Source organism: Ornithorhynchus anatinus, chromosome 7 (assembly GCF_004115215.2).
Source record: "Ornithorhynchus anatinus isolate Pmale09 chromosome 7, mOrnAna1.pri.v4, whole genome shotgun sequence".
NCBI lineage: Eukaryota > Metazoa > Chordata > Mammalia > Monotremata > Ornithorhynchidae > Ornithorhynchus > Ornithorhynchus anatinus.
Genome location: NC_041734.1, coordinates 68,813,210 through 68,827,648, shown reverse-complemented (window position 1 = coordinate 68,827,648; position 14,439 = coordinate 68,813,210). Strand labels below are relative to the sequence as shown.

The following is a 14,439-nucleotide window of genomic DNA, read 5'->3' as shown; positions in this document are numbered from 1 at the left end:
GGGGGAATTGGATGGAGGAGCCTCCCTGTTCAAATTTTCCGACCCGCCACTTCTTTCTCACTGCCGCATCCTGGCATCAGATGGGTGCAGGAGAATACTCTAAGGCACCTGGGAGCAGCTTTATAGGATGGCTGGCCCAGGGCCTTGATCAGTCAATCCAGGGTTGCCTGTGGCCTTGTTATCTGGGTTTGAATGAGCCCAAGGAAATGGAGAGGGTGGGCCAGGAAGTAGAGAGCTGAGGGAATAGAGCACTCTGGGAAGAGCAAGGCAATTTAACCTGTCACTGTGGCCTAATGAAAAGAGAACAGAACTGGGAGTCCAGAGACACAGGTTCTACTCCCGGCTCCACCACTTGCCTCCTGTGTGACCTTGGGTGAGTCACTCCACTTCTCCGTGCCTCAGTTTCCTCATCTGTAAAATGGGAATGCACTACGAGTTCTATCTTAGATGCTGAACTTCATGCAGGAGAGGGACTGAATCCAAACCAATTATCTTGTCTCTACCCCAGCACTTAGCATAATGCTTAGCCCATGCGGAACGAAAAGCATCGTTGTCACTTTGGCAGATCCGCCTTGGAGATCCACTAATTTGGAAGCCTCTCCTCTTCAGACTTGGACAGGAACTAGGGACACAGGGAGTTAAGTTAGCCAGACTCCCAGGATGTCTTGCACTCCATTAGCATAGGGCTGGGAGTGGCCTCTTCCAAAATAGAGTAGCCACAAACGGAAATCAAATGTTTCTCTCCCAGAGAAGAGCCAGGGGAGGTGCAGATCACCTGCTTTGTCTTGGATCTGTTCAGGGTTCCCCAGGCTCAGCTGCAGTCGGGGAACTGAGCGACATGGCAGGAAAAATGGGGGATGGCTCATCTCAGAAACAGCAGTAACCCCCTGCCTCCGAGAGGATTCCTTGGGAGGTGCCTGACTCTCGCCTTCTGGGCAAAGTCTCCCAGACCATCTTGGCATTTTGTGTTTCAGAAGAGGACGTGGAGAACTTCGACGTGACAAACTTGTCTCAGGATGTGCTGCGGAGCATCGAAGCAGACAGCTTCTGGTGCATGAGCAAGCTGCTGGATGGGATCCAGGTGAGCCCGTGGCCCGGGCCAGTCCAGTGCTGGTGGTCCCCTTCCCGTCTTCTGCCTTCCTTGCTGCTGCCCCTTCTATTCTCCCTTTACCCAGCCCACACTCCGTCTTACCTCTTCACCTGAATTGGCTGCTGGGAAAGAGAGGTAGCCTACCCTACCTTTCATCCCTAGCCGTCCTTTTTAGAGCCTAGAAATCTGACCCCTAGGTAGCCCTTGACCCAGCTCTGACATTAGCAGACGCAAGAGGGTAGCTGGTCGGGGGGCTTGGTTTCAAGTCCTGCCTCCAACATGGGCTACTTGGGTGACTTTTGGGAATGAGTCTCTTTGGACCTGGTTCCCCAGATGTAAAGTGGCCACGTAATCACTGCCCCCGCCCCGGCTTCCCACCGCTTCAGGGATGGGGTGAGGGTGACCCAAGAATAATGGAAACAGGCCCTGGGCAGGGGAGATGACTGCTTTGTCAGTACGCTTTTCCCTACGTCGCTGAGCCCTTTTTCTTTTTTTTTAATGGTATTTGTTAAGCGCTTACTATATGCCAGGCACTGATTTGCTTGTATCCACTCCAGGGCTTAGTACAGTGCCTGGCACATAGTAAGCGCTTGACATATACCAAAATTATGCCCTGCCGCTTGCCAGCTGTGTGACTTTGGGCAAGTCACTTAACTTTGTGACTCAGTTACTTCATCTGTCAAATGGGGATTAAAAACAGTGAGCCCCACGCGGGACAACCTGATCACCTTGTATCCCCCAGCGCTTAGAACAGTGCTTTGCACATAGTAAATGCCTAACAAATACCACCATTATTATTATTACAAGTGAATCAGGTTGGACGCAGTCCCTGTCCTATATGGGGCTCGTGGTCTTAATCCCGTTTTAGACTTGAGGTAACTGAGGCACAGAGAAGTGAAGTACTAAACACTTGGGAGAGTACAACCCAACACTATAACCTGTCTGATTCCTGATTTCCCCCTCTAGATTGTAAGCTCGTTGTGCACATTCAGTTCATTCAGTCGTATTTATTGAGCGCTTACTGTGTGCAGAGCACTGTACTAAGTGCTTGGAAAGTGCAGTTTGGCAACAAATAGAGATAATCCCTACCCAACAGCAGGCTCACAGTTTAAAAGTCTGGACAAGGGTTGTGAATGTTATATTGTGCTCTCCCAGGTGCTTAATACAGTGCTTAATAAATACATTTGACTGACTGATTGGGTGTTTGCTTGCCACCCCAGCGGGAACCCAACTGATGGGGATGAGAGAGTGTAAGGTGCTCCCAATAGAGTCTGTTCCTTGGCGTGGGCTCTTGGTGCCCAGGTCTCCGGGACTGGACCGAACCTTGTCTGTTGTTTAGGACTGGAGGCTCCATCATCGTCCTCCTCACAATTGGCCCATTTTATAATAATAATGATGGTATTTGTTAAGCGCTTACTCTGCGTCGAGCACTGTCCTAAGCACTGGGCTAGATAGAAGTTAATCAGGTTGGACACAGTCCCTGTCCCACATGGGGCTCACAGTCTTAATCCCCGTTTTACAGATGAGGTAACTGAGGTACAGAGAAGTGAAGTGACTTGCCCAAGGTCACCCAGCAAACAAGTGGCAGAGTCAGGATTAGAATGGTGCGCCTTCGTGGCTCACTGGAAAGAGCACGGGCTTTGGAGTCAGAGGTCATGGGTTCGAACCCCAGCTCTGCCACTTGCCAGCTGTGTGACTTTGGGCAAGTCACTTAACTTCTCGGTGCCTCAGTTCCCTCATCTGTAAAATGGGGATTAAGACTGTGAGCCCCACGTGGGACAACCTGATTCCCCTGTGTCTACCCCAGCGCTTAGAACAGTGCTTGGCACATAGTAAGCGCTTAACAAATACCAACATTATTATTAACCCAGGTCTTTCTGACTCCCTGGCCCACACTTGATCCACTGCGCTGTGCTACTTCGGTTTATTTGTCCACCTGTATTGTGTGTACCCTCCCCCCTTTTCACAGATGTGTTCTTGTCATGGATAGCTGTTTCCCTTCACCACGAGATCATATGCTCCCTAGAGGGCAGGAATCAATCTCCCATCTGGTCCCTAAGTGCCTAGTTTTTTTCTCTTTTTAAATGGTATTAGTTAAGGATTTCCTATAAGCCAGACATTGTACTAAGTACTGGGGTAGATTCAAGATAATCAGGTTGGACACAGGCCCTGTCCCATGTGCCTCTCACAGTCTAAAATGAAGGGAGAACAGGTACTGAATCTTCACTTTACAGATGAGGTAACTGAGGCAAAGAGAAGTGATTTCCCAAGGGTCCTACAAGCAGACAAATGGGAAACCAGCATTAGAACCCAGGTCCTCTGACTCTCAGGCCCATATTCTTTCTAATAGGCCACACTGCTTCTCACTAGTCCACACTGCTTCTCACTAGGCCATCCTGCTTCTCACTAGGTCATCCTCCTTCTCAGGGCTCTGCACAATCAATCGGTCAGTAGTACTTAGCGTTTTCCAGGGGCAGAGCACTGTACTGAGCGCCGCACTGCAATTAGTCATCTGGATGCTGCTCTGGTGGGGCCAAGCGGGCGGGTGACCCTGGTACAGCTCTCGTAGCATCACCATCCCCCGGTCCCCTTTAATCGCAACCTGGCTCTCCCCTGCAGGACAACTATACCTTTGCGCAGCCCGGCATCCAGAAGAAAGTCAAAGCACTGGAAGAGCTCGTCAGCCGGATTGACGGTAGGTGGGGTGCGGGCCGCCCCCCAACCGCCGAGCAGTGACAGGGGCTATGGGGTCCTCAGATAGTGGGGTGGCCGATGGGGCGAGTCACTTTGGGCACCAGGAATCCAACCGTCTGCCCGCCCTATGCCAGCCGAGCTCCTCCCCCGCGAGTGTTCCGGGCAGTTATCTGGCGACCGTGTCAGGAGGCTCTAGAGGACGGCTGGTGGGAGGGAGGGCAGGGAGGTTCAAAGGCTTGGGAGCAGGTTGTCCCTCTCTGACTTCTGGGACGGGAGTGGGGTGTGGGAGCTTTTTCCCGGGCGGAGAGAGACGCCCGCGGGCGGTCCGGCCGGGCCCATGGCGTTTCCCGTTCCAGAGCAGGTACACAATCACTTCAGGAGGTACGAGGTGGAATACCTGCAGTTTGCTTTTCGCTGGATGAACAATCTGCTGATGAGGGAACTGCCCCTCCGCTGCACCATACGGCTGTGGGACACCTACCAGGTACCGAGCCGCACCCTGGGGCTCTCCGGAGTCTGGGCCGCCCGATACCCCAACCTCCCTCCTCCCCTGCCCCTGAGACCCTTGGGGAAATTCCCTGCCTACTTTAGTGACAGCATATGTGGCAAAAGCTTGCTAGGTGCCAACCACTCTGCTAGGCGCTGGGGTGGGCCCGATATCATCAGATCGGCCACAGTCCCAGTTCCCACGTGAAGCTCCAGGCCTTCAAGTGGAGAGAGTGGGAGATCTTATCCCCATTTTACGGATGTGGAGACTGAAGCCTAGAGAGGCTAGGTGACTTGTCCTGTGGTCACTCAGCAGGCTAGTAAGAATAATAATGATTGTGGTGTTTGTTAAGTGCTTACTATGTGCCAGGCACTGTACTAAGCACTGGGGTGGAGACAGGCAAGTGGAGTTGGAACACAGTCCCTGTCCCATGTGGGGCTCACAGTTTCAATCCCCATTTTACAGATGAGGTCACTGAGGCACAGAAAAGCGAAGTGATTTGCTCAAGGTCACAGCAGACAAGTCGGGGAGCCAGGATTAGAACCCAGGTCCTTCTGACTCCCAGGCCCGGGCTCTACCCACTACGACATGCCTCCTGCTGGAGGAGAAGTCAGGTTTCGTGACCCCTTCCCCAGGTCTTTCCCCTATACCTTGCTTCTACCCTTTACCTCCTGCTGGACCCTCCCCCGTCCCTTCCAGGAGTGTCTGAAGTCAGATAGCCAGGGGACCCGATCCACCCGGCCCAGGCTTTGCTCATGAGGGGTTGGTCTCTTGCAGTCTGAGCCAGAAGGATTCTCCCACTTCCACCTCTATGTGTGTGCAGCCTTCTTAATCAAATGGCGGAAGGAGATCTTGGACGAGGAGGACTTTCAGGTGAGAGCCTGCCGGCCCCGGGCGGCAGTGGCCCTGTTGGGGTGAGTCGCTGCCATCCGCGGAGGTCCTGGCACACCCGCCCTGCTGTAGCACCAGGGCCTGAGGGCCAGAGGGTGGGCGGAAAGGCAATATCATATTCGGCTAACGCCCAAGAGGTCCGGGGCATGGGGGGTCGGGCCGGCAGAGATAATTAAAATCCACAGATAATCCAGAATTCCTATTTTAGGTTTCGACTTTTTGCCAACCAGCCTTTGACTAGAGCTGGGGGCCAGCAGCAAAACGGCGCATTTGAGCTTCCTCTCTTTGTCCCACGAATGTCCCCGTGGGGGTGGGAGGCAACGCAAAATGACAGGGCTTCAGAGGGGAGTGGGGAGAGCTGGGGACCTGGGGTAGGAAAATCAGCCCCCACATCCACATCTCAGCCCATCTGCCCTTCTTCTGGTTCACCTGTCCTCCCGGCTTCCAAGAGGGAACCGGGCCGGTGGGTGCAGCGAGGGGGCCGATTCGTCAAGACTGACCGGTTGCCGGTCGTGAAGGGCGCACCTCTCAGAGGTGTGCAGCTGTGGACCGAGGACCACAGTCTGGAGTGGGACCTCTGGTTTTCTCTCATGCCTTGGACAGTTGGGGCCTGTTGGATCCCACTCTCGGGCGCCCAGAACTCGCTTTCCCCCAGGTGCTGCCAGTTTCAAGGTTCAGTGGGCTCGGCTCCTTCCTTCTCAGGGGCCCCGGCCCCTCCGGCCCGCCTTGTCGCCTCCAGGCTACCAGGGAGTCACGTGGCTTAGAGCCACGGGGTAGGATCCTCTCTAGTCCGGCCCGTGAGCCTCACCGTAATTCCATGCGTTAGGAAATGTAGGCACAGGAGGGAACGGGCCAGTTTCAGCTCATTGCGGGCAGGAAATGTGTCTTTTATAGTGTACTGTCCCAAGTGCTTAGTACAGTGCTTTGTACGCACTAAGTACTCAATAAATACAGTTGAATGAATGTGGGGGTGAGGGATGGATGGAGGCGGGGAGGGGGAATGGGCAGAAGGAGGGGAGGTGGCTTCTTGCCCCAAGCCCAGGCAAAGGCTCGGAAATGGCCAAGCTATAGCCAAGGGTCCGTTGGCCGCTCTGCTTCTCCTGCCCCACCTCTCCTTACCCCCACCAAGGCCTGGAGCTTCCCGTGAAAGCCCCTTCCCCTGTTTTTTTCAGGGCCTCCTCATGTTGTTGCAAAACCTCCCCACGATACACTGGGGCAACGAGGAGATCGGGCTCCTGTTGGCGGAAGCGTACAGACTGAAGTACATGTTTGCAGACGCCCCCAACCATTACCGCCGGTAGGGGTTGCCCCCGGCCCGGGACCCGCCTCCCCACATCGCCGACGGCAATCCAATCACTGTGGCAATCGTCCCGACACCCCGGGCCAGGAGCTCGACCTGCTGTAAAAAAGCTCCCATCAGCCTCTGTCTTAACTCCTTGGGGTGCCCGCCCTCCTGCCCACCGCTCCCCGTCCGCGGCGCCCGAAGGGCGGGAAGGCCGGTTCGAGGTTGGGAGCGCGGACGGGGTGGAGACGGGAGAGGAGACGGGAGAGAAGGGGTTCTGGATCATTCGCTGCCGAGAGGGAAACGGTCCAGAGGGCAACTCCCGGCCCCGATGCGGTCTTGGCCACTCTACGGTCCCAAGTCTGATCTGGTCACGAGTGGAAATGCCTTATTCTGACGTCCCGCTCCCTGACCCCCTCCCCCACCCCCGCCGAGACCCCTCCCCGAATCTGGAGCGGCCAGGGGAGGGGAAGAAGGATCAGGCCCACTCCCTGCCGAGCCCGGGCCGAGGCAGAAGTCGGAAGCCTCCTCTTCCCCCGACCCCCGATTCGGGCGGCCCCCACAGAGTCCGTGCGGGAGTGATCGCTCGTCACCTAACCAGGTGAGAGGGGAGCCCCGGCTCGGGCTCTAGGCCCTGCAGCAGGACCTGGAACGGAGAGGGAAGGAAGGAGCCTCTAGACACCCCCTCACCCCCACCGAGACACTCCAAGGCATCCTGTGTGTAGTGTGTCCTTGTGTATCCGGCTGCCGACGTACAATACGTGTTCTCTGTTGGTAGCGGACGTGATTTTATGTTTCTAAGGGGCACCCGTGTCGGGAGGGGCGCCGGGCCAGTCCGGGGGCCGTGCCGCCAGCCTCCGGGACGGAGCCCCGCTGGCCCAAACAGTTGGTGCGCAGGTATTAGCTCTTACGGAGACGCTTCCCGGAGCCAGCGGCCGAGGGGAGCCAGCGGCCGAGTTCGGAGGGGTTTGCGGGTGCGGGTCCCCGAGCTAGCTGTGGGCTCAGGGTCCCTTCCCGCGAACCCCGGCCCGCAGACAGCCGCAGCACCGACCCGCCCCTGCAGTCCCCGGCCCCCTCCTCCCGCGGAAATGTGCCTCTCGCCACCCTCCTGGGGACGACTTCCTGGAGAGGAGGGTGGAGGAAACCCTGTCTTTGCTGCTGATGTCCTGCCTCCCCCTTGGAAGAGGGGGCCGGGGACGAGGCTGTGTTTTTACATTTGAATGTGTTTTATTCCCGGTGGGAACCACAGCGTGGTAGTGCCAAGGTGAGTGAGCGGTTTGCCCCCCGGGGGTGACTTGGCCCCCGGTTTCCGGCCTCTTCCTTGTTTCAGGGATAGCGTCCCTCCCCCGCTCGCCGCGCCCCTCCCCCAAGGTCACATCACAAGCCACCTGGTGGAGTTTTTTGTGGTCTTCCCATCGTCGGCGGCGTCGGCCCGACTCGCAGGACGGCAGCCGCGGCCCCGGCCCGTGGCGCGGGACCCCAGGCGCCGTCCCCCAGTGACCCCACCCACTGTCTGGCGTGTCGCGTTGCCCGTCTGGAGTCGTTTCTCAGGCACCCCCTGACTCTGTCCTTCCCCTCTCGCCGTGCCTTGGCAGTTTCCTTCGGAAAGCAAGGGGGCAGGTGGCCCGGCTCCTCCTGCCTGATTAAAGACACTTCACGTTCCCAAACGGTGGCTTTATTTTTTTGGTTTTTATGTTTGTACGGGCAAGTGTGAACTCCAAACAAAGTGGTAGCGCTGTGAATAAACCGTTTCCTCCTCCACCGCCTGGCTCGGCCTTCCATGGCTCTGGGACTGTGGAGGGTTAGAGGGTGGGGTTGGGGGTGGTGCTTCTCTTCTAGGCTGGTGGGGACGGCGATCTTGCGGGAGCGATCCCCGATCGGGGACCGTCCGAGTCACGGAGAAATCATCCAGCACTTTGCATAGGCAAGAGATCGGGGAGAGAGGGAGGATGGGAGTGGGGGCTCATTTCTGGGGGAAATGGGTCCCCCTCCCGGACTCCCACCGCCTCCATACGGACTCACCAGGCGGCTTACGGGAGCCTGGAGAACCAAGATTATCCAGGATCTCAAACCATTCAAAAAAAACCCCAGCTCAACGCAGAGCAAAACCTATTTTCGCTCCTCTTCTTCAGGTAAGTACATGGCCATTCCTTCGTAAAGTGTTTCAAATGGCATAGACTGTAACTGCATCTATTAATTAATGTTGGTGTTTATTAAGCATTAACTGTGCATCAAGCACTGTGCAAAATGCTGGGATAGATCTAATGCAATCAGGAATCTGGAATGAGATGTGCGGGCTGGGTTGTAGTGGGAGAATAGCAAGGTGTGAGGTAGGAGAGGGCAAGGTGATTAAGTGCTTTAAAGCCGACGGCGAGGAGTTTTTGATTGATGCGTAGTTGGATGGGCAACCACTGGAGTTTCTTGAGGAGTGGGGAAACGTCTGATTGTTTTTGAAGGAAAATGATTCAGGCAGTAGAATGGAGTATGGATCAGAGTGAGGAGAGACAGGAGGCAGGGAGGTCAGGGAGGCTGATACAATAATCAAGACGGGATAGGATAAGTGCTTGCATTAGTGTGGTAGTTTGGATGGAGATTTTGGCGATGTGTGAAGGTAGAACTGACAGGATTTAGTGATGGCTTGAATATGTGGGTGGAATGAGAGAGAGGAGTCAAGGATAATGCCAAAGTTCCGGGCTCGTGAGACAGGAAGGATGGTGATACCATCAACAGAGATGGGAGAGTGAGCGGGAGGACAGCGTTTGGGTGGGAAAATAAGTTCAGTTTTATCCATAAGAAGTTTGAGGTGACTGGAGGACATTCAAGTAGAGCTATCTTGAAGGCGGAGGAAATGCGAGACTGCAGAAAGGGGGAGAGAGTGGCTAGAGATGTGGATATGGGTGTCATTAGCATTGAGGTGATAGTTGAAGTTGTGTAAGTGAATGAGTTTTCCAAGGGAATGGGTGTAGATAGAGAAAATGGGATCCAGAAATGAATCTTGAGGGACCCCCACAGTTAGAGGAGTGGGACACAGAGGAGGAGCCCGCGAAAGAGACTGAGCCACCAAGGAGATAGGAGAACCAGTAGAGGAGTGTCATTGAAGCCGAGGTTGGAAAATGTTTCCAGGAGAAGAGAATGGTCGACAGTGTCAAAGGCAGCTGAGTGGTCGAGGAGGATTAGGATGGAGTAGAGGTCGTTGGATTTGGCGAGGAGGAGATCGGTGACCTTTGAGAGGCTGGTTTTTGAAGTGAAGGGGATGGAATTTGTTTCCCCCTCTAGACTGTAAGCTCCTTGGGGCAGAGATCATGTCTACCCTGTGAACTGTAATTTACGAAGCACTTAGCTATGTACTCTGCACACAGTAAGTGCCTAGTAAATACTGTCGATTGAACTGAATGAGCCTCCCCCACGCTTGATCTTGGCTGAAGCACAATCCCGGGGCAGGCTTTCATGCGCCCTGCTGATGACAGGCCAGGTTTCAGGAATGCTGTCAGGACTCCGGATTTTGACCCCTGGGTGGCCTTTTCAACCAGTGGGAATGCCCCCTGGCCCCAAAGCTTCTCCAGGAAGTCCCATGCCTGGTGTGGAGTCCCTTGACCATCAGTCAATCAATGGTATTTATTGAGCGTGTCTATCAACTCTGTTATATTGTACTCTCCCAAGCACTTGGTAGCGTGCTCTGCACATAGTAAGTGGTCAATAAGCACCATTGATTGAGCCCTTGCTTTGTGTAGAGTTGTGCGCTAAGCACTGGGGAAACTACAAAACAATAGAGATGGTAAACAAAATCACTGCCTTCAAGGCGCATACTGTCCAGTGGGTTGTAAGTGGATCCCCTCAGTCCTGAAGGGATCTCCAAGCTCTTTCTCTTGGCGAGGGCTTGAGAGGGTTGTATTGTACTTTCCCAAGGGCTTAGTACAGTGCTCTGCACACAGTATAATAATGTTGGTATTTGTTAAGCGCTTACTATGTGCAGAACACTGTTCTAAGCACTGGGGTAGATACAGGGTAATCAGGTTGTCCCACATGAGGCTCACAGTTAATCCCCATTTTACAGATGAGGTAACTGAGGCACAGAGAAGTTAAGTGACTTGCCCACAGTCATACAGCTGACAAGCGGCAGAGCCGGGATTCGAACCCATGACCTCTGACTCCTAAGCCCGGGCTCTTTCCATGTGCTTAATAAATGCGATCGAATGAACGAAGGAGGCACTGAAGTATGTTTTTCAGGAAGTTGCATGTGTGGGGGCGTCTCCTGCCCATTTTTTTTTTAAACCCAAAAGAGACAAATCTCTTCCTCGACAAGAATTGGAGCACTTCTCCCTGGAGACAAGGGATGTACTAGATGACTTAAGGAAATCCCTCCATCCCAAGGAGTTTAATGTTGTCCTGAATGGCCAACTGAAAGAAGGCTATTCATCTGAAGGTCTTCGGAAGAAAGAAATGAGGTTTGGAGATAGAGAGGCTAGATGTCTGGCGTTTTCAGGGGAAATGTATGTGTGGTAATAATAGTATTTGTTAAGAGCTTACTATGTGTCAAGCACTGTTCTAAGCATTAAGGTATATACAAGTCAATCAGGCTGGACACAGTTCCTGTCCACCTAGGGCTCAGAGCCCAAGGGGGAGGGAAAACAGGTATTGATTGATCAGTATTGGTATTAAGTGCATACTTGTTGCTAAGCCCTAGGGTAGATACAAAATAAACAGATCTGGCACAGTCTCCGTCCCATAGTCTTAAGAGAAAGGTAGTGTAAATGTCTTATCCCATTTTACAGAAGAGGAAATCGAGGAACCAAGACATTAAGGGACTTACCCAAGGCCGCACAGTGGCTGAGGTTGGACAAGAATCCAAATCCGGCTCTTTACACTTTGTCACACTGCGGCTCTGCCGCTAGCCAGCTGTGTGAACTTAGACAAGTCACTTAACTTCTCTGTGCCTCAGTTACCTCATCTGTCAAATGGGGATTAAAACTGTGAGCCCCACGTGGGACAACCTGATCACCTTGTATCCCCCGGCGCTTAGAACAGTGCTTTGTACATAGTAAGCGCTTAACAAATACAATTTATTTTTTTACTGGACTCTGTAAGGCTAAGCCAAGGAACAAGAGTGGAGCTTGCCTGTCTACCCCACAAGGACACTGCTCTGTTTCCCTTAAAGGCTGGCACCCAAGTCTCTGTGAGAGGGTGGGCTTTGAAGCCCACTCCCGGCTCGGCTTTGCCTCCCGAGTTGGGGGCTGGGCAGGGAGGAGGGGGAAGGATAGGAGGCTAGGACTGAGAGGTGGGATAGTCGGGGTGGGCTACAGCAGCCTTGAATATCCATCCAAAAACTCAGCCCGGGGGTTACAGAGAAAAGGAACTAAGTAAGGGTCCCTCACTCCTCACGCCGCCAGACTAGAGGAGTTGTTGGCCCCGGCGAGTTGGGGAGGGGCTGTCTTCACAAAAGTTAAGCCCATGCTGCTTTTGGAATCTCATTAGGTCCTGCAGAAGTCAGGGGAGGGAGCTGTCAACCCCTACCTCGGGCTTCCATTCCAGTAATAATTGTGGTATTTGTCGAGCACTGATATGTGCCAAGCACTGTACTAGGCACTGGAGTAGATACAAGATAATCAGGTGGGACCCACAGGGCTCCCGGCGGGCCTCGGCCCCCGTGGGTTGCGGGGCCCCAGCAGGGCCGGGATGGGTGGCTGGCCCCGACCCAAGGTTACTTGAGCCTCTTCTCTCTATATATCTGTAATTTATTTGTTTTTCTTTTCTATTTATCTGATGTCTGCCTCCCCCTCTACTGTGAGCTTGTTGTGGGCAGGAATGTGTTTTTTTTTAATATCGTACTCTCTCAAGCGCTTAGTACAGTGCTTTGCACGCCATAAGCACTCAATAAATACAGTTAAATGAATGGACCTTCAGCCTAGCTGAGGAGCCACAGTTTCGGCTGGTTGCCCTATGGCAGGAGGCTCAACTGCGGGAGTGGGAGAGGGGTGGCATGTCTGCAACCTCTCCCTCAGCCATTCCGAGGCCCCAGACCCTCCCCTGCACCAGCCACGTTGACTGGGAGGAGGGGAATCCTAGGGAACCAGTATGACTTAGTGGATAGAGCACAGGCCTGGGAGCCAGAAGGACCTGGGTTCTAATCCCAACTCCGCCACTTGTCTGCTGTGTGACTTTGGAGAAGTCACTTAACTTCTCTGGGCCTCAGTAACCTCCTCTAAAATGGAGATTGACTGAAAACCCCATGTGGGATAGGGACTGTCCAACCTGATTAGTTTGTATCTACGTCAGTTCTTAGAACAGTATTTGACACACAGTAAGCACTTAACAAATTCAATTATTATTATTAATGGGGAGCTTCAGGAGTTTTCTGAGCCAGGCAGCCCCTTAAAAAGCAGAAAGAATGAGAACTCTGGCTCAGACCCTCTTCTCCCCCCTAGCACCCCTCACCCCTACATATGTCCTTTCTCCCACCCCTGCACCCTCTCTGATGGGGGAATTGACCATCTACCCACTCATCAAAGAGAAAATACCAATAATGGTGTTCATTCAAGGCTTCCTAGGCACCAAGCACTGTAGTAGGCCCTGGGGTCAGTACCAGACTGTCAGAAGGAGGAGTCTCCAGTGGGAGTGAGGTGCGGTTTGTCACGAGAAGCAACGTGGCTCAGTGGAAAGAGCATGGGCTTTGGAGTCAGGGCTCATGAGTTCGAATCCCAGCTCTGCCACTTGTCGGCTGTGTGACTGTGGGCAAGTCACTTAACTTCTCTGTGCCTCAGTTCCCTCATCTGTAAAATGGGAATTAAGACTGTGAGCCCCACGTGGGACAACCTGATTCCCCTATGTCTACCCCAGCGCTTAGAACAGTGCTCGGCACATAGTAAGCGCTTAACAAATACCAACATTATTATTATTATTATTATTATGACTCCGCTCTTCTCTCCACCCCGGGCGACTGCCAGGAGGGTGGCACCCTGCTTGTCACGTGTGCCGGGTCTTGGGGGCCTCGTTAGTGGGCACCCTTGGGAGAGCCCCTGGCCAGGGCATTCAGCATCAGGAGGTGAGAGTTGGCATCGTTGGCATCCCTCCCACCTCCCTAGACTATAAGCTTGTGGGCAGGGCCTCTGTCTACCAGCCCTTAAATCATTATACTGTGCTCTCCCAAGCACTGCAGTGCTCTGCACATAGTAAGCTCTCAATAAACATTGATTGACTAATCCAGCCCCACCGATGGCTCGACTTCCACCTCCCCTGGAAGCTGGAGTAGATGGCCTAGGCCTGCTTCCTCGCTGGACTGAGTAGGGGCTCCTGAGAACAGAGAAGTCAAGTTCCAGATGCTTGTTTCCTCTCAGGGAGTCCAACCGGGCCCAAGGTACAGAAGCAGAGGGGAAAATGGGAACGGGGGCACTGGAGACCGGGGTTCGATTCCCCAATAATAATAATGTTGGTATTTGTTAAGTGCTTACTATGTGCCGAGCACTGTTCTAAGCACTGGGGTAGATAGCAAGATAATCAGGTTGTCCCGTGTGGGGCTCACAATCTTAATCCCCATTTTACAGATGAGATAACTGAGGCACAGAGAAGTGAAGTGACTTGCCCAAAGTCACACAGCTGACGTGAGGGAGCTGGGATCAGAACCCATGACCTCTGACTCCCAAGCCCGGGCTCTTACCACTAAGCCACGCTGCATCTCTAAGCCATGCTGCTCCGCCCCAGGGGTCGGGCCCTCTGGGCCATGGCTCCTGCCGGCTACGAAGCGTAGCTCTGGGCCAGGGGAAAATCAGTAGACAAAGGAGTGGAGGGAATCAGAACCCAGCTCTTTCTCTGGGCCAAAGCCAGACTCCCTGGGTGGGGGGAGCCAGGCCCGTGCCCCCCTTCACTCCCCTAGGCTGTACCCCACCCTGGCAAGGAGAGAGGGTGAAGGTGCCCAGGCCCTCGTGGTAGGGCCCACTTCTTGGGCCAAGCTGACGGGGGCGTCACAGACCTCAGTCCTGCACCAAGCACCACACCGCACCG

At 54.0% G+C, this 14,439-nt stretch overlaps 1 protein-coding gene across 4 annotated transcripts in view; it reads left to right on the top strand.

The window, feature by feature from the left end:
* TBC1D22B (TBC1 domain family member 22B) overlaps positions 1–8,207 on the top strand; it is a 50,012-nt gene extending 41,805 nt beyond the window's left edge. For 2 of the 4 annotated variants that reach the window (XM_029069399.1, XM_029069398.2), the window contains exons 9-14: positions 975–1,081; positions 3,710–3,785; positions 4,141–4,268; positions 5,049–5,144; positions 6,335–6,459; positions 7,775–8,207. In XM_029069399.1, coding sequence (XP_028925232.1) covers positions 975–1,081; positions 3,710–3,785; positions 4,141–4,268; positions 5,049–5,144; positions 6,335–6,459; positions 7,775–8,006 — 764 coding nt within the window. In that variant the 3' untranslated portion in view covers positions 8,007–8,207. Of the gene's footprint in view, positions 1–974; positions 1,082–3,709; positions 3,786–4,140; positions 4,269–5,048; positions 5,145–6,334; positions 6,582–7,774 lie in introns of those variants that run through there. The other 2 variants (XM_029069401.2, XM_029069402.2) reach the window with 2 other exon arrangements.
* Positions 8,208–14,439: the final 6,232 nt, after the last annotated feature.